The sequence below is a fragment of the Phocoena sinus genome, chromosome 4 (assembly GCF_008692025.1).
Source record: "Phocoena sinus isolate mPhoSin1 chromosome 4, mPhoSin1.pri, whole genome shotgun sequence".
NCBI lineage: Eukaryota > Metazoa > Chordata > Mammalia > Artiodactyla > Phocoenidae > Phocoena > Phocoena sinus.
Genome location: NC_045766.1, coordinates 131,509,230 through 131,536,822, shown reverse-complemented (window position 1 = coordinate 131,536,822; position 27,593 = coordinate 131,509,230). Strand labels below are relative to the sequence as shown.

The following is a 27,593-nucleotide window of genomic DNA, read 5'->3' as shown; positions in this document are numbered from 1 at the left end:
ATAGAAAATATTAAAGACATGATTAGCAAATATGGTCTAAGTAACATGCATAAAACATTGCGGTCAAAACTTCAGAATATCAGTTATGTTCAAATGCCCACAAACCATTTACCAAAATAGATCATATGCTTATCATAGTGGTATAAGCTAAGAAGAAATAGCAACTAGAACAACAGAATTAACTAGTAAATCTTCATATATTTGGAAATTAAGCATTATGCTTGTAAACAATCCATCCTCAAAGAAGAAAACACAATAAAATATAAAATATCAAAAGTAAACTGTGCTTAGTAGGAAAGTTATAGCCTTAAATGCATACATTTTAGAAGAATAGCTGAAAATCACTGAATCCATATCCACACTAAGGAGTGAAAATTGGAAAGTACATTAATCCCAGATTAAGCAAAAGAGTGAACTAACAAAAGGGCAGAATTTACTGTTAAAAAAATAAGGAAATGAAAAATCTGTAACACCAGATAGATTCTTGGCAACAAATCCGTAAGGCCTGGAAGAGACATAGTTGGGCTGGCAAAAGTCACTCCATAACTTACTGTGTTAGTACAGGTCATTCATAAAGCAGACACCAAGATGGAATTAAAGGTACAAGGATTGTATTGCGAAATGTCTGTGGGAGAAAAGAGTTAGGAGAGGGAGTGAAGAAGGCTAGGAGATGTCAGACTTCCATACGAGTCTGACCAAAGTGAAGAAGAGAGGGAAGGACATGCCCCAGGTAACCACAGATTAAAGATAGTTCCTCAAGACCATTGGAGAATCCTCAGTTGTTGGCCATCAGAGGATTCCATGTGTCTCTGCTATGCTCAGTCATTGCCTGGCAGCAGCCACATGAATAGGAATAGGAACCTACATGAATAGGAAGGTTTCCATGCCAATGAAGTGTTCGATTTCAGACCATAGCATGGGGGGGGCCCTTGGTCAATCAAGCCTCCTGCAGATGAAGATCTGAGACGTAAATTCTCAGGGCTGCTACACATACAGATGAGAATCTGTTAAGACTACAGGTCTCATATCAGATACACTGAACCTAAAACTCAATTTTTCCTTCCCTCATCTCAATATTTCTTAGCTCTTTGATTCTCTTCATAAGGGTCCAAACTGGCCTGCATTTGTGACTCTGTCTTGGTTCTGTCCCTCACTGTCACTATGTCTCCAAATAATTGTCCAGGTTTCTCTCTGGTTGTAGCCATCAGTGATATTCAATTTGTCCTGGCTGATATTTTTTCCTCTCCATTGTATCTGAGACACATATGTAATAGAATGTAATAGATGTGCAATAATTTTGGAGAATGAGAAAACATAGGGACAAGTAAGGTCAGTATTTAGTAGATTCCTCATTTAAGCCAAAGTTGCACCTTTGATCCATTGACAAAAAAGAGATATAATTTTATCTTATTTAACCACCATTTGAGAAAAGTGTTTTCTTATCATTGCCAGACATAAAACACACAAGGATTATGACAAGAGGAAAAGGAAAATGATGCTTATCTCACCATTTCCTGACTATGATGGGATAAGCATTAGTGTGAAACAGTCATAGCATTTCTGACATAGTGTAGTTCATTGGCCTTGGCTATAACACCAAAATTATAGCACCCATAAATACAATATGGAGAAAACGATTCCAACTGCAATTACAGGGAAGATTACTGAGTTACACACATGTAAACGAGGGAGCACAAATATGTAAAAAATGACCCTGTAGGTTACCACACCTACTGCTGAGAGTATATATATACACACCTGTCCAGAAGGTTAAATTCAAACTCAGAATCTTCTCCCTGTAACTCAACTGAGCTCATACCTCCTGTCAGCATGTCCTACAATGGCTGCCCTGGAAACTTCCCCTCCTGCTCCCTTGGATGCTATCTGCGCTGCCCAGGCTCCTTCCAGCCCAGCAACCTGGTCTACAGCACTGACCTCTGCTCTCCTAGCACCTGCCTGCTGGGCTCCTCTCTATTATGTAGCTGTCAGGAGATCTGCTAAGAGCCCATCAGGTTCCAGACATCTCGTGTTGTGTCCTTTCCCTGCCAGTCATCCTGCTACCACCCCAGGACCTCCAGGCTCTGCAGTTCCTGCTGGACAACTTATGCTTCATGTCTGGGCTTTAAGTCCAGCAGTTGCCTCTCCCTGAGCTCTGGATACAGAAGCTGCTACTCAATGGGCTTTGGATCCCATGGCTTCAGACCCCTGGGTTAAGGAGTCTGTGGCTTCCCTTCCCTGGGCTGTGGATCCAGATTCAGGCACCCAATCAAATTTCCTTCCAGGAGTTTCCATTCATCTGGTTACTGGTCAATCTGTAGATCTGGCTTCTACTGATTAATTTGTAGAAGAGTCAAATCCATTAAGAAATTTAGATTCTGTACTGTGATTATCTATTATATTAATTTCCTCCACTGAAAAGTATTCTAATGTTCCCCGATCACCGGCAACTCTTTACCTCTCCAGAGGTAAAGACAGATTAACTCTGTCAACCTACAAAATTAATGAGAAATTCAAATTGAATTGTTGATAGAATTTATGGTTTTGTACTTCTCCCAAAGATAGATGGAAAATCAAATAATTTGATTTTAATATTCTGCTATCCAAATATGCTGTGAATATTGTTATTTACTAGTAATGTGTCAGCTAGGATTTGTATTGTCATTGCTTCTGTTAATGGGCTTTGGTAAGGTCAGATTTGGGGGACTATGCACTAATTTTGATTAGGCTTAGATATTTTTCTTTTTTTTAAGCAAAAGTTTTCCCCAAATGCCCACAGTTTCTTGGTACAGACTTTCTCTAAAAGAAAATCCAAGTGATTTGAATATCTTTATTCACACAATAAACATGGACCATGCATCTCTAAAGATATTATGTATGAGAATGGTTTTAAGAGTGTAGGAATGAAATTTAGACTTCTATGATGAGGCATGTGCATAAAGGGTATTAAAATGGAAGACTAGTGTGTGGGTGTACATTTTTAGACTAAGACCACCTCTGAGCTTTAGATAATCACAGTGGTGGAATTTTTCTCATTTTTTTAATTGACTAAATCCCTGTACAACAGTTACTATTTTCAGTCTGCTCTAATTATCACCATTTGTATAAGAAGGCAGGCAACAAACTTAGGAAGGAACTAGGATCAGCAGGTGTGAGGTTGCACCTGAGTTCTTAGCCAACATAGAAACTGAATCTAACTGCAAACAAGAAAGCTTTAATATTATCAAAAATGAATGTTTCAATTGTATATTGAAATAAAATTGGATATTCTTTATTTTATGCCATTCTTCTGACATCCAAGTGTTACACAAAGTAAAATACTGTCATAAATAATAATAACTGGAAACTTAATATCCATATAAAACAAGTAATGTTCAATTATTTTTCCTATCTTTATTTTATAAGATTCTCAAACATCCCTGAAATTAGGAAATGGGTTGCAGGGTATGAGAGGCTTAGCAAAATCTAGTCTTATAAGTATTTCTCAGTCTTCTCATCACGTTCTCTTTACTTCTTCCTTTACAACCAACGTGATAAAATATAAAGCATAAAGGAGTTAAATAGAATTTTACAAGATTACACAGCAAGTTATAGTAGAGTGACGAAGTAGAATGACTTTATTCCATCCAACTGTACCATTCTCCCTTTTCTCTTCCCTCATATGCTCCTTCTCTGCCTCACCTTCTTATCCCTCTTCCTTCTCCTCCCCCATGTTTAAGAAATAGTTATGGTGACTGTATAGTTAGAAGGAAAAGAATAAAGGAATAATGAAAAATAATTGGGAAAAAATTCATCAGCCACTGCATTATAAAAATTTAAATGATAAACAGTAAATCCTCTGTAAAGTGTCCTGCTTATGAATCTTAATGATTCAAGGTCATCTCATGTGCATAATCTCCAACCAAAGAAATAATCAAATTTTAAACTTCAAAACATAAGCAACTGCAGAACACTCATGGGGAACAACTGAAGTTGTTGGCCAAGCTGATGCCTCATCTACTAATGTCTCTCAATTTGAGATGCAGGAGTGGAAAGTTTTCTGACTTTAGGAATATACTAATATCTTAGTTTTTAAATTATTGCTATAACAAATTATATCAAATAAGCCATACATACATATATATATATATATATATACACATATACATATACATATACACATGATAGCTTAAACAACAATTTATTATAATTCTGTAGGACAAAATTCAGGCAGTCTCACTGGACTAATATCATGGTGCTGGAAGGACTACATTTCTTTCCAGAGGATCTAGGGGAAAACTTATTTACTTACTTTTTTGTTTTCTAGAGGCCATCCGAATTCCTTAGCCAATGTCCCACTTCCTCCATCTTCAAAGCCATCAATGGTGGGTCAGATCCTTCTTACAATGTATGACTCTGACCTACTCTTCTGCCTCTCTCTTCCATTTTTAAGTATGCTTATAATCATGTTGGGTCCACCTGGCAATCTCTATTTTAACATCAACTGGTTAGCAACTTTAATTACATCTACTACTTTCATTACCTTTGTCACATAACATAACATATTCAAAAGGTATATAAATAACTTTAAGGGGCCATTATTCTCCCTACCAAAACTAGTAAACAAGCAAATTTATAAAAACAACTCAAAGATTTATTAAGTGTAACTAGCAGTATAATGAAGTGATCACAAACAAACACTAAAATTCAATGGTGGAGACAATGAATTTATAATACTACAATTATTTCTGAAATTAAATATAATATCCTATTTCAGGTAGATAGTCAAAATAAGAAAACTGTATTATTTTTACAACAAGAAACACAACTCCTGAACTGATATCTTGCCTTTACCACTCAGAAAACTGCATCTTCCTCTGTTCCAAGTCTCTGGCACATTATAAATTTCCCAGAGTAAAGATTTTATTCTTTCTCTATTTCATCAATTAATTATAGTACAGTGAATAATATAGTGGTCATCCAGATTTCATTAACTTAATCCCACTCTGCACAACTAAGAGGACACCAGTTGGTACTTATCTGGCTTCTAGCTTCCGAATTCCTCCTGGTGCATGCTTCCACAAGTGCATAACACCATGGACTGTGAACCCAGGGGTTTGGGTCCCAAGCTGCTGCCCACACAACTAAACTTCCAGAAGCTGCTGATTATCTGTCTATCAACTTGCTTCCAGTTCTGATTTCCAAGAATAAATATACCCAGTTTCCCAGGAACTTCTCTCATGAATCATTTCTAGGCACTTGATATAACAATTTCTATTTATCAATGTTTATCTCATTAGTAATTACAGAGAACAGCTTTAGCCTTCCCAGCTCCCTGTACCCATGTTTTTGTTTTTGTTTTCTTAATTATTCACACCTCAGAACACACTGTCAAACATTTTGCCAGTATTATTCTTTTCACAGTGTTTTCATTAAACCTCTACCATGAGCCAAAATCTCTGCTATGGGAATGTATTGTTGAATATAGCTTTTAAAATAAAATTGTTTTGTGTATTACTCCATAATGAAAAATAAAGTAAGAAAATGTGTGCTCTTTGTTCTAACAGGACTGAAAGTCTAACAGAGAAAGCAAATATAAAATAATGAGCTGTGAATGAGTCCTTGATGCTACAATAACATACATCAAGGGCACCTCATCTAGTCTTAGAAGTCAAGAAAAGATTCCCAGAGGAACTGCATTTGAAACAGGTCTAAGGAATAAGTAGGGCATAGATAGGTGGGGCTTGCAGAAGTGTTTTTAGGACCAAAGTCTTGATATGTGCATTTTAAAACTAAAAGCCATTTTGTCTGGTCATTGAGGGGAAAGGAAGGAATGACTTGAAATTAGACCAGAAAAAATTTTGGGCCATTTTTCCCCATGTCTTTAGTGCTAATTCAGCATTGCACTTTCTTCTAAAAGCAACAAGAGCTGTTGAATGGTTTTAAGCAGAGGTATAAGATTGTTGCACAACACATTTTTCCCTTTTATTTTTTTTTAGTTCTTTAAATGTACCCAGTGATTTTAATACCATGTGTTGAAAATACATTTTTCTGCATTTGAATTGATTTGGCATCTTTGTAAAAAGAAATCGACAGTATACTTGTGAATCTATTTCAGAATTCTATTCTGTTCCCCCGAATAATCACCTATACTTTTTGCTGTACCATAATTTCTTAATATATCTGTATATTAAGTCCTGAAATGAGATAATAAAAGACTTCCACATTTAATTCTCTTTTTAAATATTATTTTGCCTCTCCCTGCTCTCATATAAATTTTAGAATCAGGTTTTCAATTTCTATTAAAATGCCTACTGGCTTTGTTGTTCAGAATATATTGAATCAAAATGTAAAATGGATGGCTAGTGGGAAGCAGCTGCATACCACAGGGAGATCAGCTCCACGCTTTGTGACCACTTAGAGGGGTGGGATAGGGAGGATGGGAGGGAGATGCAAGAGGGAAGAGATATGGCGATATATGTATATGTATAGCTGACTCACTTTGTTATAAAGCGGAAACTAACACACCATTGTAAAGCAATTATACTCCAATAAAGATATAAAAAAATAATTAATTAATTTAAAAAAGAATATTGAATCTGTAAATTAGGGATATTGAACAGCTTTCAATCTGTGATATATCTCTATTTAAGTCTTATTTAATTTCTTTCTGCAGTATTTTATAAGTATTAATATGGGAATCTAGAATCTTGAAATGTATTTTTAGATTGTATGTTTTGTTGTCATTACAACATATTTTAGACTTAATTTTTCATGTACTTTTGGTTTGTATATTGAAGTAAAATAGAGTTTTCTGTAGTAATTTTGTACATTCCTCGGATTTTTTATGTAGACAATCATTATACCTGTGAATAAAGACAACTTTCTTATTCACTTGCTGATATTTATGCTTTTTATTTGTTTTTCTTGTTTACTGCTCTGGCTAAGACCTATAGTACAATGATGACTGGAAATGTTGTGGGAATATGGTAATGTGGCTGATTTTGTGCGTGTTTATATGAGTAAGTAGTGTGCTACCTTCTCTATTCACAATTGATAAATATGTATCTTTTTAGTTTTACGAGCCTGTTGTTTATAGTATCTAAGTATATCTGACCAAGGGAGTGAGTGAAAAATGACTGATATTATTAATCTAGTTCATTTAGAAGGCATTTGCAAAAAAATCCCTGCTCTGTTATCCCCATAAGCCTGGGAATTCCATTTTCAAACTCTCCTGAGATCAGGAAATGGGGTCTTTACACATAGTAATTGACTAATTAAATGTCTAATTCAAGATTGCCATACTCACTCTACCATATTATCCCTATTACCTCACTCTTTAAATTTCACTGTAACTCAGTTCAGTTCCAATACCAGAAGATGGAAAGAAAACTTTTATTCGATGATATAGGAATTATAAAGGAAATGGCATTTAAAAATGAATCTAAAAGTTGAGACTCTCTTAAATATTGAAAACACAAAAGATATGAGAATAGATAAGGGGAAATATATGAAGATGAAGCGAAATGACCAAAGCAGAGGGGAAAAACATACACGTGTTCAGGGAAGAATTGAAGTTCAGTTGGTTTATACTAAAAGGAGAAATTTATGTAGACATGAGAGACAGAGATAGCAATGTAGGATGGGTACATGTGGATATGCTGACTTCATTAATGATGTTTTATTATTTCTGTTCAGATTGGTACAATCATCTAATTGGGTACCTTTGCTCCAGATTCTACCTGGATCAAGCCATTTTTACTCATTCTCCAGACTTAGCTTCTAAAATAGTTTCCCTGGGAAGCTTTGTTCACATCTCAGATTGTTATTAAGGTCTCATTGTCAAATGTACTTATATGTTGAAGAACAGCTCTTTTACAGCTTTACTTACTGTTGTAATTAAATCATTATTTGGTTAACCTTGCTAGTTGGTAAGTTTAGAGAAATGGGAATCCCACTTAAAATCCAGTTTTAAATTTTTCTTAATATAGAGAAGTATATGAATGAATGCATTCTCCCTGAAAAAAAAATGTAATAGAATATTTGTTCATCCTGCATTCCCTAAGAACAGAGCTAAATGAATATTATTTTGAGGACTGGTGCTGACGAGATGTTTGACAAGGTACTACTGAGGCATGACTAATAAAAAATATGGGAGTTAAGGCCGGGGGGAGAACAAAGCTGTTACCTATAATCACTAATGTGACAAGAATAAATAAATAGAAATTGGTGAAATCAATTGCATGGAAATGACTCATGATGAGTTTCCTGGGAAACTAAGTACATTAATCCCCTGAAGTAAGAACCACACGCTGGCTGGTAAAAAGATGACTGGCAAGTCCTGGAAATAAAGTTGCTTTGGCAGCAGGAGGTTGGGAGCTGAACCCCTGAGTTCAAATTTCATAGGGACATTGAGTGTAACAGAGGGACAAGGAATGCAGCAGGAGGAAATCAGAAATCTAGTTGGGGCAGGATCTAAGAAAGAGATAATGGGAATCTGGTAGAGAGTAGGGCTGCTTTTGTAAGGAACTGAAGACCCAGAATCCCTGTTGCTGGAATATAGGGAGAACCTTATCTTGATCCTGATAAATTCAGAGTGGCATGGATATAGGTACACTACCAAATGTAAAATCAATAGCTAGTGGAAAGCAGCCGCATAGCACAGGGAGATCAGCTCAGTGCTTTGTGACCACCTAGAGGGGTGGGATAGGGAGGGTGGGAGGGAGACGCAAGAGGGAGGGGGTATGGGGATATATGTATATGTATAGCTGATTCACTTTGTTATAAAGCAGAAACTAACACACCGTGGTAAAACAATTATACTCCAATAAGGATATTAAAAAAAAAAAAAAAAGCTTTGAATCCGGCCTCTGTATCCCAACACCAAATTAAATCTGTACCCAGTGTTTCTTGACTGCTGTTCCCTTATCTCTGCATCCCCTCGCTTTCCTGATTAACAACGGTTTGAACCTGCCCTTTAGAACTCAGGGAAGGGGACACAGAAAGGCTTTTGTGCCCAGGAACTCCACAGGGCCCTTCTCAGTTTCAGAGGTAGGGGTTGGCTCTTACTAGATTGTTGTATGGGATTGGGACAGTTTCTTGAGAAATAATGATAAAAGTTTTTATACTTTGATACTTATATATTTATTTATTTTTTTTTTTAAACATCTTTATTGGGGTATAATTGCTTTACAATGGTGTGTTAGTTTCTGCTTTATAACAAAGTGAATCAGCTATACATATACATATGTTCCCATATGTCTTCCCTCTTGCGTCTCCCTCCCTCCCACTCTCCCCATCCCACCCTTCCAGGCTGTCACAAAGCACCGAGCTAATATCCCTGTGCCTTGCGGCTGCTTCCCCCCAGCTATCTACCTTACTACGTTTGTTAGTGTGTATATGTCCATGACTCTCTCTCGCCCTGTCAAAACTCACCCCTCCCCCTCCCCATACCCTCAAGTCCGTTCTCCAGTAGGTCTGCGTCTTTATTCCTATCTTACCCCTAGGTTCTTCATGACATTTTTTTCCCTTAAATTCCATATATATGTGTTAGCATACGGTATTTGTCTTTTTCTTTCTGACTTACTTCACTCTGTATGACAGACTCTAGGTCTATCCATCTCATTACAAATAGCTCAATTTCATTTCTTTTTAAGGCTGAGTAATATTCCATTGTGTATATGTGCCACATCTTCTTTATCCATTCATCCAATGATGGGCGCTTAGGTTGTTTCCATGTCCTGGCTATTGTAAATAGAGCTGCAATGAACATTTTGGTACATGACTCTTTTTGAATTTTGGTTTTCTCAGGGTATATGACAAGTAGTGGGATTGCTGGGTCATATGGTAATTCTATTTGTAGTTTTTAAGGAACCTCCATACTGTTCTCCACAGTGGCTGAACCAATTCACTTTCCCACCAGCAGTGCAAGAGTGTCCCCTTTTCTCCACACCCTCTCCAGCATTTATTGTTTCTAGATTTTTTGATGATGGCCATTCTGACTGGTGTGAGATGATATCTCATTGTAGTTTTGATTTGCATTTCTCTAATGATTAATGATGTTGAGCATTCTTTCATGTGTTTGTTGGCATTCTGTATATCTTCTTTGGAGAAATGTCTATTTAGGTCTTCTGCCCATTTTTGGATGGGGTTGTTTGTTTTTTTGTTATTGAGCTGCATGAGCTGCTTGTAAATTTTGGAGATTAATCCTTTGTCAGTTGCTTCATTTGCAAATGTTTTCTCCCATTCTGAGGGTTGTCTTTTGGTCTTGGTTATGGTTTCCTTTGCTGTGCAAAAGCTTTGAAGTTTCATTAGGTCCCATTTGTTTATTTTTGTTTTTATTTCCATTACTCTAGGAGGTGGGTCAGAAAGGATCTTGCTGTGATTTATGTCATAGAGTGTTCTTCCTATGTTTTCTTCTAAGAGTTTGATAGTTTCTGGCCTTACATTTAGATCTTTAATCCATTTCGAGCTTATTTTTGTGTGTGGTGTTAGGGAGTGATCTAATCTCATACTTTTACATGTACCTGTCCAGTTTTCCCAGCACCATTTATTGAAGAGGCTGTCCTTTCTCCACTGTACATTCCTGCCTCCTTTATCAAAGATAAGGTGTCCATATGTGCGTGGGTTTATCTCTGGGCTTTCTATCCTGTTCCACTGATCTATCTTTCTGTTTTTGTGCCAGTACCATACTGTCTTGATTACTGTTGCTTTGTAATATAGTCTGAAGTCAGGGAGCCTTATTCCTCCAGCTCCTTTTTTCGTTCTCAAGATTGCTTTGGCTATTCGGGGTCTTTTGTGTTTCCATACAAATTGCGAAATTTTTTGTTCTAGTTCTGTGAAAAATGCCAGTGGTAGTTTGATAGGGATTGCATTGAATCTGTAGATTGCTTTGGGTAGTAGAGTCATTTTCACAATGTTGATTCTTCCCATCCAAGAACATGGTATATCTCTCCATCTATTTGTATCATCTTTAATTTCTTTCATCAGTGTCTTATAATTTTCTGCATACAGGTCTTTCGTATCCTTAGGTAGGTTTATTCCTAGATATTTTATTCTTTTTGTTGCAATGGTAAATGGGAGTGTTTTCTTGATTTCACTTTCAGATTTTTCATCATTAGTATATAGGAATGCCAGAGATTTCTGTGCATTAATTTTGTATCCTGCTACTTTACCAAATTCATTGATTAGCTCTAGTAGTTTTCTGGTAGCATCTTTAGGATTCTCTATGTATAGTATCATGTCATCTGCAAACAGTGACAGCTTTACTTCTTCTTTTCCGATTTGGATTCCTTTTATTTCCTTTTCTTCTCTGATTGCTGTGGCTAAAACTTCCAAAACTATGTTGAATAAGAGTGGTGAGAGTGGGCAACCTTGTCTTGTTCCTGATCTTAGTGGAAATGCTTTCAGTTTTTCACCATTGAGGATGATGTTTGCTGTGGGCTTGTCATATATGGCTTTTATTATGTTTAGGAAAGTTCCCTCTATGCCTACTTTCTGGAGGGTTTTTATCATAAATGGGTGTTGAATTTTGTCGAAAGCTTTCTCTGCATCTATTGAGATGATCATATGGTTTTTCTCCTTCAATTTGTTAATATGGTTTATCACATTGATAGATTTGCGTATATTGAAGAATCCTTGCATTCCTGGAATAAACCCCACTTGATCATGGTGTATGATCCTTTTAATGTGCTGTTGGATTCTGTTTGCTAGTATTTTGTTGAGGATTTTTGCATCTATGTTCATCAGTGATATTGGCCTGTAGTTTTCTTTCTTTGTGACATCCTTGTCTGGTTTTGGTATCAAGGTGATGGTGGCTTCGTAGAAGGAATTTGGGAGTGTTCCTCCCTCTGCTATATTTTGGAAGAGTTCGAGAAGGATAGGTGTCAGCTCTTCTCTAAACGTTTGATAGAATTCACCTGTGAAGCCATCTGGTCCTGGGCTTTTGTTTGTTGGAAGGTTTTTAATCACAGTTTCAATTTCAGTGCTTGTGATTGGTCTGTTCATATTTTCTATTTCTTCCTGATTCAGTCTTGGCAGGTTGTGTGCATTTCTAAGAATTTGTCCATTTCTTCCAGATTGTCCATTTTGTTGGCATAGAGTTGCTTGTAGTAATCTCTCATGATTTTTTTTATTTCTGCAGTGTCAGTTGTTACTTCTCCTTTTTCATTTCTAATTCTATTGATTTGAGTCTTCTCCCTTTTTTTCTTGATGAGTCTGGCTAGTGGTTTATCTATTTTGTTTATCTTCTCAAAGAACCAGCTTTTAGTTTTATTGATCTTTGCTATTGTTTCCTTCATTTCTTTTTCATTTATTTCTGATCTGATTTTTATGATTTCTTTCCTTCTGCTAGCTTTGGGGTTTTTTGTTCTTCTTTCTCTAATTGCTTGAGGTGCAAGGTTAGGTTGTTTATTCGAGATGTTTCCTGCTTCTTAAGGTGGGCTTGTATTGCTATAAACTTCCCCCTTAGAACTGCTTTTGCTGCATCCCATAGGTTTTGGGTCGTTGTGTCTCCATTGTCATTTGTTTCTAGGTATTATTTTATTTCCTCTTTGATTTCTTCAGTGATCACTTCATTATTAAGTAGTGTATTGTTTAGCCTCCATGTGTTTGTATTTTTTAAAGATCTTTTCCTGTAATTGATATCTAGTCTCATGGCGTTGTGGTCGGAAAAGATACTTGATACAATTTCAGTTTTCTTAAATTTACCAAGGCTTGATTTGTGACCCAAGATATGATCTATCCTGGAGAATGTTCCATGAGCACTTGAGAAAAATGTGTATTCTGTTGTTTTTGGATGGAGTGTCCTATAAATATCAATTAAGTCCATCTTGTTTAATGTATCATTTAAAGCTTGTGTTTCCTTATTTATTTTCATTTTGGATGATCTGTCCATGGGTGAAAGTGGGGTGTTAAAGTCCCCTACTATGAATGTGTTACTGTTGATCTCCCCTTTTATGGTTGTTAGTATTTGCCTTATGTATTGAGGTGCTCCTATGTTGGGTGCATAAATATTTACAATTGTTATATCTTCTTCTTGGATCGATCCCTTGATCATTATGTAGTGTCCTTCTTTGTCCCTTTTAATAGTCCTTATTTTAAAGTCTATTTTGTCTGATATGAGAATTGCTACTCCAGCTTTCTTTTGGTTTCCATTTGCATGGAATATCTTTTTCCATCCCCTTACTTTCAGTCTGTATGTGTCTCTAGTTCTGAAGTGGGTCTCTTGTAGACAGCATATATAAGGGTCTTGTTTTTGTATCCATTCAGCCAATCTGTGTCTTTTGGTGGGAGCATTTAGTCCATTTACATTTAAGGTAATTATCGATATGTATGTTCCTATTTCCATTTTATATATTGTTTTGGGTTCGCTACTATAGGTCATTTCCTTCTCTTGTGTTTCGTGTCTAGAGAAGTTCCTTTAGCATTTGTTGTAAAGCTGGTTTGGTGGTGCTGAACTCTCTCAGCTTTTGCTTGTCTGTAAAGGTTTTAATTTCTCCATCAAATGTGAATGAGATCCTTGCTGGGTAGAGTAGTCTTGGTTGCAGGCTATTCTCCTTCAGCACTTTCAGTATGTCCTGCCACTCCCTTCTGGCTTGTAGGGTTTCTGCTGAGAGATCAGCTGTTAACCTTATGGGGATTCCCTTGTGTGTTATTTGTTGTTTTTCCCTTGCTGCTTTTAATATGCTTTCTTTGTATTTAATTTTTGACAGTTTGATTAATATGTGTCTTGGCGTGTTTCTCCTTGTATTTATCCTGTATGGGACCCTCTGTGCTTCCTGGACTTGATTAACTATTTCCTTTCCCATATTAGGGAAGTTTTCAACTATAATCTCTTCAAATATTTTCTCAGTCCCTTTCTTTCTTTCTTCTTCTTCTGGAACCCCTATAATTCGAATGTTGGTGCGTTTCATGTTGTCCCAGAGGTCTCTGAGACTGTCCTCAGTTCTTTTCATTCTTTTTTCTTTATTCTGCTCTGCAGTAGTTATTTCCACTACTTTATCTTCCAGGTCACTTATCCGTTCTTCTGCCTCTGTTATTCTGCTATTGATCCTATCTAGAGTGATTTTAATTTCATTTATTGCATTGTTCATCGTTGCTTGTTTCATCTTTAGTTCTTGTAGGTCCTTGTTAACTGTTTCTTGCATTTTGTCCATTCTACTTCCAAGATTTCGGATCATCCTTACTATCATTATTCTGAATTCTTTTTCAGGTAGATTGCCTATTTCCTCTTCATTTGTTAGGTCTGGTGGGTTTTTATCTTGCTCCTTCATCTGCTGTGTGTTTTTCTGTCTTCTCATTTTGCTTATCTTACTGTGTTTGGGGTCTCCTTTTTGCAGGCTGCAGGTTCGTAGTTCCCGTTGTTTTTGATGTCTGTCTCCAGTGGCTAAGGTTGTTTCAGTGGGTTGTGTAGGCTTCCTGGTGGAGGGGACTAGTGCCTGTGTTGTGCTGGATGAGGCTGGATCTTGTCTCTCTAGTGGGCAGGTTCACGTCTGGTGGTGTGTTTTGGGGTGTCTGTGGCCTTATTATGATTTTAGGCAGCCTCTCTGCTAATGGGTGGGGTTGTGTTCCTGTTTTGCTAGTTGTTTGGCATAGGTTGTACAGCACTGTGGCTTGCTGGTCGTTGAGTGAAGCTGGGTGCTGGTGTTAAGATGGAGGTCTCTGGGATATTTCCACCGTTTAATATTATGTGGAGCTGGGAGGTCTCTTCTTGACCAGTGTCCTGAAGTTGGCTCTCCAACCTCAGAGGCAGAGCCCTGACTCCTGGCTGGAGCACCAAGAGCCTTTCATCCACACAGCTCAGAATAAAAGGGAGAAAAAGTAGGGAGAATTAGTAGAAGTATGAGTAAAGAAAGAAGGAAAGGAGGAAAGGAAGGAAGGAAGAAAGAAGCAAAGAAGGAAAGAAAGGAGGGAGGGAGGGAGGGAGGGAGGAAGGAAGGAAGGAGGGAAAGAAGGAAAAAAGACAGAAAGAAAGATGATACAGTAAAAATAAAATAAAGTATAATATAGTTATTGAATTAAAAAATATTTAGAAAAAAAAAAAGGGGACGGATAGAACCTTAGGACAAATGTTGGAAGCAAAGCTATACAGAGAAAATCTTACACAGAAGCATACACATACACCTTCACAAAAAGAGGTAAAGGGGGAAAAATCATAAATCCTGCTCCCTGAGACCACCTCCTCAATTTGGGGTGATTCGTTGTCTAAAGGAGGGAAGGAAGGAAGGAAAGAAAGAACGAAGGTAAAGTATAATAAAGTTATTACAATTAAACTTAATTATTAAGAAAAAGAATTTTTAAAAAAAAGTCATGGACCGATAGAGCCCTAGGACAAATGGTGGAAGCAAGAGTATACAGACAGGATCTCACACAGAAGCATACACGTACACATTCACAAAAAGAGGAAAAGGGAAAAAAATCATAGATCTCGCTCCTAAATTCCACCTCTTCAATTTGGGATCATTCCTTGTCTATTCAGGTATTCCACAGATGCAGGGTATATCAAGTTGATTGTGGAGCTTTAATCCGCTGCTTCTGTGGCTGCTGGGAGAGATTTCCCTTTCTCTTCTTTGTTCTCACAGCTCACAGGAGCTCAGCTTTGGATTTGGCCCTGCCTCTGCGTGTAGGTCGCTGGAGGGCGTCTGTTTTTTCGCTCAGACAGGACGGGGTTAAAGGAGCCGCTGATTCGGGGCCTCCGGCTCACTCAGGCCGGGGGTTGGGGGATGGGGGTAGGAGGGGCACTACGTGCGGGGCGGGCCTGCGGCTGCAGAGGCAGCGTGACGTTGCGGCAGAGGCCGGCGTGATGTTGCACCAGCCTGAGACCCGCCGTGCGTACTCCCGGGGAAGTTGTCCCTGGATCCCGGGAACCTGGCAGTGGCGGGCTGCACAGGCTCCGCGGAAGAGGGGTGTGGAGAGTGACCTGTGCTCGCACACAGGCCCCTTGGTGGCGGCAGCAGCAGCCTTAGCGTCTCCCGCCCGTCTCTGGGGTCCGCGGTTTTAGCCGCGGCTCGCGCCCGTCTCTGGGGTTTGCGCTTTCAGCCGCGGCTCGCGCCCGTCTCGGGGGCTCGCGCCCTCAGCCGCGGCTCGCGCCCGTCTCTGGGGTTCGCGCTTTTAGCCGCGGCTCGCGCCCTTCTCTGGAGATCCTTTAAGCAGCGCTCTTAAACCCCTCTCCTCGCGCACCAGGAAACAAAGAGGGAAGAAAAGGTCTCTTGCCTCTTCGGCAGGTGCAGGCTTTTCCCCGAACTCCCTCCCGGCTAGTCGTGGTGCACTAACCCCTTCAGGCTATGTTCAAGCCGCCAACCCCAGTCCTCTCCCTGAGCTCCGTCCAAAACCAAAACCCGAGCCTCAGCTCGCAGCCCCGCCCGCCCCGGCGGGTGAGCAGACAAGCCACTCGGGCTGGTGAGTGCCGGTCGGCACTGATCGTCTGTGCAGGAATCTCCCCGCTTTGCCCTCCACACCCGTCGCTGTGCACCACTCCGCGGTCCCGAAACTCCCCCCTCTGCCTCCCGCAGTCTCCGCCCGCGGAGGGGCTTCCTAGTGTGTGGAAACTTTTCCTCCTTCACAGCTCCCTCCCACTGGTGCAGGTGCCGTCCTTATTTTGTCTCTGTTTTTTCTTTTGCCCTACCCAGTTACGTGGGGAGTTTCTTGCCTTTTGGGAGGTCTGAGGTCTTCTGCCAGCCTTCAGTAGGAGTTCTGTAGGAGTTGTTCCACGTGTGGATGTATTTCTGGTGTATCCGTGGGGAGGAAGGCGATCTCCGCGTCTTACTCTTCCGCCATCTTCAAGGTCCCCAGCGATACTTATATATTTAAATGAGACTTTATTATATTTAACTTCAGCACCAGTTGTGATATTACAAATTTATTCTTTCCAACATTATAATTACTAGTTGTGTGTGAGTACTTCACTTTATGGCTGTATAAATATTATTGAAACTATCCCTGATTCTTCTTTAAAAGGAAGTTTGCTTTTTAACTAGAGTACTTCCGGAGGCCAGAGAACCACTTTCACATCTGAAATATGCAGGTAATTTTTACTCATCAGAGGCTGCTCTGACTTAACCAAAGTGGGTATTGCATATGGGGATAACTTGGATGATCACATTTTCAAAACTTATGGAAATTATAAACAAAATATGATTACATCCATAGGGGAGCAACCCGATATTACTATTTCAATTTCTGTCAGGGATGCCAAATAAAATTTCTATATTTTCTCTCATTATTTTGATCCCTTTAGATTTCCCAGTAATAGTCTAAAAACCATGAATATTTCCCAAGCATTCTAATAGTGATGATGATGGTGATGATGATGTGGAGGAGAAGAAGAGAGAGAAATGACTGAAGGGGAGAGAAGATGAGATCGTGTGGCACAACTGAAATAACATTAAAATGAAATAGGAGGGCTTCCCTGGTGGCACAGTGATTGAGAGTCTGCCTGCCGATGCGGGGGACACAGGTTCGTGCCCCGATCCGGGAGGATTCCACATGCCACGGAGCGGCTGGGCCCGTGAGCCATGGCTGCTGAGCCTGCACGTCTGGAGCCTGTGGTCCGCAACGGGAGAGGTCACAACAGTGAGAGGCCCGCGTACCGCAAAAAAAATAAATAAATAAATAAAAAGAAATAGGAATTAGGAGTTCTGTTGTTAGCCTTACCATTAACTTCCCGAGAGACCAAGAAACGAATGCTTCTAATTCTCAAGTTCTACATCTGTACAATAAGTTCAGCTTGGGGATCTATACAGTTACTTGTGTCACTCATATTTAATGTACTTAGGAAGAGAGTGAGACATTTTCATTTCCTTAAAGAAATGCCATCTTTGGCAAGTCTGGTTCTCTTTGAGCCACTCTCTTCTTAAATGCTAAAAGGACCTTAAAATATAATGAGCAAATTCCTCGCAGGTCTGCTTGAGGGTATAATGAAATACCAACGCTTAGGAAATTTCTTTAGATTCCTTGGCTCTACACAAAGATAACATTTTATTTTTATGTTTGGCTCATTTACAGCAAGTTATATTTTTAGCAACTTATTATTTCCTGAAATTATATGTATATTTATAAAAACTTAGAAAATAACCATAAAAAATCAAACAGTATCCAATTTCATGGTGAGAGGCAACCAAAACGGACATATGGGCAGTTCTAGAAGCTCATTTTCAGCTGCTTTGAGTTTGAGACTTGGGAAGGCATTGAGATGAAACAAATGCCTTCTGAACCTGACCCTTCTAGAGCCTCTAGAGCAGCCCATATATCTGTTTTGGTTTTATCTCACCTAGGTTTAGAGATAACCTCCTTACATACACTTAAGAGAAATGAATCAGACTAGAAACTGGCTGTTGAAATGCAAAATTCAGATACTTTTGCCAACCAAAATGAGGCTAATTCAATGATAGTTAATGAAAGATCATAGGCATTTTTTTCTCAAGTTTACAAATGTATACTAGTCCTTCATTTACTCTTTTTTCATATGAACCGGAACATATGAACTAAATTATTTCCTTGTTTTCCTACTTCTGTCCTTCTGCAGATACAAACACATAGTCAATTGTTCATGAGTGAATTCAGCTCTCCTCTGCTTCGGAGATTTATAGTCAGAGAAAGTTGTGCCTTCAGTGAAATTCCAGGAAATTACCATATTAAGACACTTAAAATTCTGAAGACATTAGTTAAGACCTTGCACAGAGTTAGGATTTCAAAGCCCATTCACAGGGGAATATTGATCTTTTGTTTTAATCCCACAAATGGACAAGAGAACAAAATTAGAAAATAAACAGATAACAAACCACCACATTGTTTTTGGATTAAGGAGTTTATTACATTTAATTCATGTGAATTTCATTTTGAGGAGAAAATCTATTGAAATAAATTCTATCACAAATGGTGACATTAGACGTTAAATTTGGTTTATTGTTCAGTTTACTGCTGGCAATACATTTTTAAAAGGTGAGAAATCAGTAGCTATAAGATAAAAATAAACTACAAATTTTAAATAAAAAGAACCTCATATGGCTGTAAATTAACACCATTCATAAAAATTCAAACATCAAAGGAAAAAATGGATGAAATTTTGGAAATATTTTAAAATGCATAATGATGATAAGGTACAGCTAAGAGGTACAGCTGTTTAGAAGGAAAATTTTAGATTTTAAAGTATATATAACAATTCAAGAAAGCTTGAAATCAATTATTTTAGTACTTTATATGAGGAACTTAGAAAAAAGTAGCAATTTAAACCAAAAGTAAATTTAAGATAGAAATAAGAAAGGAAAGAACAGAAATCAATGAAATAGAAGTCAAATATAAAACAGAGAAAAAATACAAGGTCAAAATTTAGATTTTGAGAAAATCAATTATTTTAATTTTTAAAAGAAACATCATATAAGAAAAGAAGTAACTAATAGCTTCACAAAATTTAAATAATTATTTGGAAAAATATTTATTTTTCTATATTCCAAAGCAGAATTAATTTTTTTTCATTTTTTCCAGTAGGTGAGGTAAATATCTTAACCTTCCTCATTCTCCCTCTTTTCCAAACACTTCCTCAAAATAGCCCTGTTGGCAAACTTAAGAGTAACCACAGGATGAGCAGGGAGCAGAACTACTCTTAGAAAAAGTGGAAAGTTAATCCATTTGTTTTCAAAGGGTATAGAATCTTAGTTCATAACCTCTGCACCAATCAAAGAGGATCATGGCCTCATTCTTTACTAGTTTATTTTCATCTTTAATTCTACATTTGTATTAAAGTGAATGATGAGGGTTATCAGTTGAAGGAGACTTCCCAGGAACTCAGAACCTGGTCAACCCAGCTCCAGTCTTGTGTTGATTATTCTGTACAGTGTAGGTTTCCAGGGGCAGCTTTTTTTTTTTTTTAAGAAAAAAACATAATTATAAAACTGGGCATTTCCAAAATATGTGTGATCTTTACCGTGGAAATATTGACTTGCAAGTTTTTTGTTTGTGAGTCTGTATTCCTTAGATATGGATCCAATTCTTTCTGATATGAGAAGTGTTATTGATAGATTTATAGTACTTTTTCAACTGCATCCACTTCTGGAAATTGTTGATCAAATCAGGCAGGGTCAAATTAATTATTTTACAGAAAATTTTTGAGGATAAAATTTTTCTGAAAACATTTTTATTTTTTCTTTATTTTTGAAGGATATTTTGAACTGATATAGGTTGACTTTTTAAAAAAACTTAAATCTTTAACTTTCTGTTTGAGAATATCCATTAGGTGGTTGTTGTTATTGTTTTTAAATGAACATATCTTTTAAAATTCCCTATATATTTATTAATTATATCCATCTTTTTCTTAAATTATTCACATATCCATCATGGGCATTTTAGCCAACTAATTCTAATAAGTGTGTTAAATGTGAATTTCCTCTTATTGATTGTTATTCTTTTGATGGGGGTAGTAACACATGCTTTCTGACTTTTTTTGTAATGTTTTATTGCATTATGACATTGTATATAAAAGAACAGTGTATCTTGTAGTATAAATATTTATATTTTTGTACACATATGATTATATAATTATGTAATTGATATACACAAATATATATATGAAAATATTTTGATTTAATGTTTTCAAGAGAATGTAAGTCCTTTTTTCTGCATGTTAGGTGGGTCAAGGGCTTATCAGTAATGTTCTTCTAATAACTGAGTTAGGCAGGCACCGTCTCTATTTTTTTTTTTAATTTAACTTATTTTTTATACAACAGGTTCTTATTAGTTATCCATTTTATGCATATTAGTGTATATATGTCATCTAATTTTAATCAGCTTGATTGAACCTCTAGTTTTCCTATACTTTGACCAGGTATTCTGTCACTCCCTGATCTGAGCTCATTATTATATTTTATTTCAGCTGGGAGGGATATTGGCCCATAGTTTCAGACTGTTTTAGTTTGCCTTTGAAGTAATTTGAATTTTGTACATTTTAGTTACTGTATTTTACAGTTTTTGCATTTTTCATTTTCATCTTTATATATTTAAGCACTCTGTCAAAATTCTTAAACTTCTCTTTAATTTCTTAAGAAAAATAACCACAATTATTTTTGTGTATATTTCTAATATGTTCATTATCTGGATCTCCTGTAGACTTGTTTGTACTCTATGTTGTCTCTTGTTCTAGTCTTGCTTTTTTTGCAGTATTGATAATTTTTAATCAATTACTATAGGTAATTTGAGGTCTATTTGCAGAAGAATTTACTCTGGAGATACCAAGCTGGGGCAAGATTACTAATATTGTCGTATCATCAAGGTTGATGTAATTCAAAGGTTGACTTCAGTTCCTGTGAAACATATTCTGTTTGTATACCCTTAAAATTCTAGTGGAGCTTTAAAATCCTATAATGTTTCAAAATCCTAGAATGTTTACCAATATCCCCAGTTCCTTACAATGCCATGGGAGTCTAATTCTGTTCATTCACACTATGAGCCCATTGACGTTTTTGGATTTAGTGGGCAACCCTAGGAAGAAATCAGCCCAAATACCAACATTTCTTTTGACTTAAAACCTCTCCTAATTTTGATCTAGCAGTTCTGAGCCTGGTAATGCTCCAGTGTTTGTGCACAGATTATTTTATCCAGTTTTACTAACATTCTAGTAGTGATTTGAACTACCCACTCTGATGCTGACAAAAGTTATACTTGGTAAATAATATCATGTTACACTTCTATATATAAGGATGGTTGGTAAAAATATTTATTTTACAATATATGCAAAATTATTTAGAATAGACAAGAAATCTGGTGTGAGAATTATCACTGGAAGTCGGTTCCAGTAAATTTAATAGGTGGAGAGGAAACCTAGGATTAATGTCATTAATGTCATTCAAAATTCAAACTTCAAAATGACGGAGTAATGTGCAGCCATTAGAAATGCTATCTAAACCTATTTACCAAATGACTTAATTGCCCATTGTAAATTAACTGCCCATATATTCCCTGAACATACCAGGTAACTTTATATCTCTCTGCTTTGTCCATTCCATTTTATTTTTCCAAACTTTTTCGATTCTATCCTATACTACTTCTGTTTCTGCTTTTAATAGGAGGTTCCATCTTTTAGGAAAATTGTGAACATCAATTTCTCTGTAAGACTGGGATCTTTGGCCGGATCTTGAGTCCCTTTGAACTTCCATTGCCTCATGTTTAAAAAACAAACAAACATGTAGCACACAAAAGTTATGTTCCTCTGAGTGCTATTTAAAGTTCTAAAGAAATAATGACTTGAAAATCTCTTTGAACGTTTATTTAGCTCAACACAAAGATAATGCCCTTTTATTATTAGATTTGTCTCCTTTTCAAAATGTGTCCAACAGCAATGTACCATTTTCTGAAATCTGTGTCCTATAAAAAAGATTAGCACATGACTATAAAAAAGTAAAAGTAAAGGATATCCATTTTTTGCTGACATAAAGGTTGTGGTTCTCAGCCATATATAGCCTGAACCACTGGAAAGCATAGAGATAAAAACTCACACGTCCTGAATCAAAATTCTTCACAACAAGAATAATTGGCTTCCTTTTTACATGCTGTAAAAAAATGACTTTCATGGAAAAGTACTTACTGAGATTCAAAAAGTCAGTCACTTTTACCAACCAACTTTGGATGAAGTTAATAGAAGTTACTTAAGCTTTATATTTAGTATTTTCTGAAAATATACAGACACAAGTTAGATTTATATTTAATTTTTATGTGCAAACCTAGAACTATATCTAAATTTTATTCTTTCTCTCTGCATTCCATACATATCCATTAACTTTTCTGCTTTTCTTCTCCTGTGAAGAGAGGTATAAGGACACATGCTTTAAAGAACAAGGCTTTTATAGCTCTTGAGATGTTTATTTATACTGTCTAATAATAATAACATATATGGATGCCAGAATAAATGTGTTTATTTACTTAAGATAATTAGATACTGTTAAATTTTGAAGGATATCTAATAATTGGATGATTTCCATCACCAATGCAGGTATATGATTTAAAGTTTAGGTTTGTTACTTAGTTTTATATTCTACAAGACCAAATCTGTAAGTTAGGTTGGGTGGCTGCAGAGTGAGTGAACAGCCAGTCTTTGGGGACCATGAAGAGGGTTGTTTCTTGTGAGAATAAAATAGTTGTCATTTGGGGTTTCCCTGGTGGCGCAGTGGTTGAGAGTCCGCCTGCTGATGCAGGGGACATGGGTTCTTGCCCCGGTCTGGGAAGATCCCACATGCCGCGGAGCGGCTAGGCCCGTGAGCCATGGCCGCTGAGCCTGCGCGTCCGGAGCCTGTGCTCCACAACAGGAGAGGCCACAACAGTGAGAGGCCCGCGTACCGCAGAAAAAAAAAAAAAAAAAAAAGTTGTCATTCTGCCAAAAGATCTGGACATTCAATAAATTGGTCTTTAGAAGCCAGATCCACAGATAGGCCAAAAATCAAAATAGGTTGGGTGGCAGAATCTGGATCCATAGCCCAAGGTAGGAGAGCCCTGGACTCTATAACCCAGGTGTCTGAAGCCACTGGATCCACAGCCCAGTGAGTAGCAGCTTCTGGATCCAGAGCTCAGGGAGCAGCCTCTGCTGGACCTAAAGCCCAGAGACCCAGCATATATTGTCTAGCAGGGATGGTAGAGAGTGGAGGTCCTTGGACAGTAGCAGGATGTCTGGCAAGAACTGGACACCGCACTGAATGCCTGGCACATTGTGGGCTCATAGCAGGTCTCCTGACAGCTACTGCAGAGAGAGGAGCCCAGCTGGCAGGTGCTGGGAGAGTAGAGATCAGTGTTATAGACAAGATTGCTGGAGTAGAAGGAGCCTGGGTAGTGCAGATGACTCCCAAGGGAGCTGGAGGAGAAGTTTCCAGAGCAGCAGTTGTAGGACATGTTGACAGGGGATGTGAGTTCAGCTGAATTAGACTGACAGTATTCTGTGGCATTAGACTGAGAATATTCTGTGGCATTTATATACTCTCAGAAATAGGTGTTTACAGCTACAAGGTCACCATTCCTACATGTCTGCTCCCTCATGTGCATAGTATTACCTCAATCACCATTTCTGTAATTGCAGCTGCATAGTTCCCTACACATTGTATTTATGGGTGCTATAATAGTTTTGGTTACAACACAAAGCCAATAAGCTAGTCATGTCACAAATGCTATGACCGTTTTATATTAATGACCATCCCATCACAGCCAAGAATGTCCCTCCTTCCTGGTATACGCTGCATGTGTATCTGAGTCTGGCTTTGCTGGGGTATGCATTCCTTCTAAGGGTGGAGATCAAAATGGTACCATCTTTCTTTTTTATTTGGTTAGAGGCATAGCTTTGGCCTTCTAAAAAGCCTTCTAAAGATTGAAACTACTTGTGACTATTCATTTTTTTCTCCAAAATTAATTTCCAAGTATTAAATATTAATGCAGATATCTTATAACCAATGGAGAAAGCCCAGCAATGTTACAAATGGAATGGAGGAAAGCTACTAAAAGAGGGAACCCTGGGTCTAAAGCCATTGGATCCACAGCCCAGTGAGTAGCAGTTTCCAGATCCAGAGCTCAGGAAGTTGCAGCTGCTGAACCTAAATCCCAGAGACCCAGGGTAAGATTTCCATCAGAGTGTGGAGGTCCTTGGGTGGTAGCAGGATGTCTGACAGCGACTGGACACCACACAGGATGCCTGGTACCTGGTGGGCTCACAGCAGGTCTCCTGACTGTAGAGAGAGAAGTCCAGCTGGCAGGTGTTGGGAGAGCAGAGGTCAGTGCTGTAGACCAGGTTGCTGGGGTAGAAGGAGCCACGGGAGAAGCCTGGCTAGCACTGGTAGCCCCCAAGGGAGTGGGAGGAGAATTTTCTAGAGCAGCAATTGTAGGACATCTTGACAGGAGATATGAGTTCAGCAGAAATACACTGAGAATATTCTGAGGTCTAAGGTCATCTTGTGGACTGGGTAATTATATACTCTTGTCAATGGTTCGGCACAGTACTGGTGCAATCCTCTCACATTTTTCACTCCTCTTCTGCATGTGTGTAGTTCATTAATCGTCTCTGTAATTGCAGTTGACTAGTTTCCTACTTATTCTATTTACTGGTGTCATGATTTATTATAACACAAAGCCAATGACCATTCTTGTACAGAAATTCTAGGACAATTTGTCAGTTATCTTCATCCTATTAAGGCCAGGAAAGCCCATTTTTTACTTCCTGGCCATGACTCCATGTATATCTACTCTTGCTTTGCTCTGGGATTTCTTCTGTCACTTTTCTACCATGTCAAGTGATCAGTGGCATAACTTTGTTTTTTATAAGGATGCTTCTAATGATTGATTCTACTTGTCACTACTGATTCACATTCTTCAAATTTATTTTCCATCTATCACATATTATTATACAGTGCTCCTTATTTCCAATGGAGGGAAGAAAAATAACACATAATGAGAAATGGTTAGAAACAGAAAGGAATCAGGCAAACATTTAAAGACAAAGTGACTCCAGAAGACTGAATTAAGATGGAACCACAGGAAGAAACTGATTTGGGGCATGTGAAGAGGGAGTGGGTATAATGATGGTAGTTTGAGAAACTGGGAAAAGAGATGAAGAGCAAGGATTTCAGGTATCTCTTCTACTTGCTTTGAGACTATGGATCTAAATGCCATTACAAAAAAAAAAAACACTTCAAAAATGAATATAATTTATATATTTTCATATATTTTTATTTACCTCATAAAAATTTTAAAAGAACCTGGGTTCTGCATCCTAGAACAACTCAGGCTTTTCTCTGCTCATACTGTGAATGATTTTTGTGCATTTTTCAAAGTCAGTTCCTTTTCTGTAATTTCTTTCAAAAATATTTTCCCTTTGTCACCCCTGTTCTCTATTTTATTTTTTCTGTTGTATAATATAATAGCTGAGTGCTAATTTCCAGTGGGCTAATTATATCAGATAAACTTGCACTGAAATAAACACAGAAATTCTTTAGGATGAAGGAAAATAATATTAAAAGGAAACATTAAGTTTCAAGAAAGAATAGAATATTTGCTAGTTGGATTCTCCAGGAAGCAGGCACTGAGACAGGAATGGAAGAATAAAAAGTTTGTAAGAGAGTAACACTTGTGAAAGAAAAAAAGCCATTCTACCACCTTGTTCAGTCATTGACAAGGGGCTGCCATGAGAAAAACCTGACCTTGGCTTGAAATCCGAGGCAGATTCCAAGGAAGCCAACAGAGAAAGGCTGTCAGCTAACCTCACTTGTCACATCTGGATAGCTATTCCTTTTTTGAAGTGATGTGATATGAGTTCCAGTGCAGATCTGTACCTGTCACAGTCCACCATTTTCACCTTGAGGGTCAACTTATCAGGAGAGAGATTCTCCATAGCTCTGGTTGGCCTCTCTTCCTGAGGGGAAATGTTCAAGAGTGACTGGGTGGGATGAAATGCACTCTGTCACTGCATTTGATCTTGGAGCTGAGATGGGTACTCATTATTTCCCTCCTTCACAATCCATTAGAAATTTGCTTCACCCTCAGCTACCACTTCTATTGGTCTCAGTGGATTTCTTGGTGGTATTACCTATGCCCTTTCCTAAGAAGTATGAACACTGATAACCATACCCTTTTCTTTCTATAGTTACTGCACATGACAAATCACATCAATTGGGCGGGAATTTTCAAGGGCCATCCAAGTAGATCGACTGAGCTCCACACATACTCCCTCTTACCCTCACTGTGTAACAGTAACCCTACTATTTTCTACTAAACAGGATCATCTACCCTTGGATTAGATGGTAACTCTTTTTTTTTTTGCTTGCTGGTACCTGAAAAAAGGAACTCGAAGTGCTCAGCCAGCAGTCATAATTGTAGTTCAATGAGACCCTTGGTATGTCCGTTAGAAAGTCTATCTTTGGGAACAGGTCTTCTATCCTTGGAAATTCCAGTTGCAGAAATAGGAAGCACAAAGTTCTTAAACGGGTCATTGGGGATGACAGTAAGTGGATATTTTGGACCCAATCTTTGAGGACATTGCTTCCATGCTCCAAGCAAACTTCAGCTTTGCCGTCAGTGGGACTATTTAATGCACTATCAGGCAGACAGCTTCAGGGTCCTGTGGTTTTTGATATAACTTGTGGATCCCATTTCTTGCTGTCTCTACTATGAAGTGGATTTCCTGATTAGATGCTGCCTTGTGAGGAATTCCATGCTGGTGGATCAAGTTTTTCATCAGCTCCTGAATAATATTGCTGCTGAGATAAGCACAAAAAGCAGAGGCTTACTCTGAATAGGTAGTTATGTGTTTGAGGATGAACCACTGATCTTTTCAGGGCACAAGGGGGCCATGTTAACTTGCAACCAAGTGACCAGTTGGTTTCCTTGAGGAATAGTGCCATACTGGGAGTTTAGCATTAGCCTCCATTGCTGACAGATTGGACATTTGTAGTGGCATTAATTATATCAGATTTGTAAGTGGGAGCTTATGCTGTTGGACCCATTCATAGCCTCTTTGGTCACTTATTCACATGCTCATCTTGCCAGCATGATGAGGACTTCTAGCAAAGGCAAGCTAGCTCGACTGACAGTCATTTTGTCAACTTGATTTTTTAGTTCCTCTTCCATGATAGATGCATTCTGGTGGGCATTGAGAAGAA

At 37.9% G+C, this 27,593-nt stretch overlaps 2 protein-coding genes and 1 pseudogene across 2 annotated transcripts; 1 reads left to right on the top strand and 2 right to left on the bottom strand.

The window, feature by feature from the left end:
- Positions 1-1,779: 1,779 nt before the first annotated feature.
- On the top strand, positions 1,780-2,334 carry LOC116752709 (annotated as a pseudogene).
- Positions 2,335-23,367: 21,033 nt separating this feature from the next.
- Positions 23,368-23,868, bottom strand: LOC116752708 (keratin-associated protein 13-1-like). Its single transcript, XM_032629447.1, is given in 1 exon segment — positions 23,368-23,868. A coding segment is annotated over 1 exon segment (477 nt). The 5' UTR covers positions 23,845-23,868.
- A 782-nt stretch (positions 23,869-24,650) lies between these two features.
- On the bottom strand, positions 24,651-24,829 carry LOC116753434 (keratin-associated protein 23-1). The gene is given in 2 exon segments (XM_032631199.1): positions 24,651-24,715; positions 24,718-24,829. Coding segments are annotated over 2 exon segments (177 nt in total).
- Positions 24,830-27,593: the final 2,764 nt, after the last annotated feature.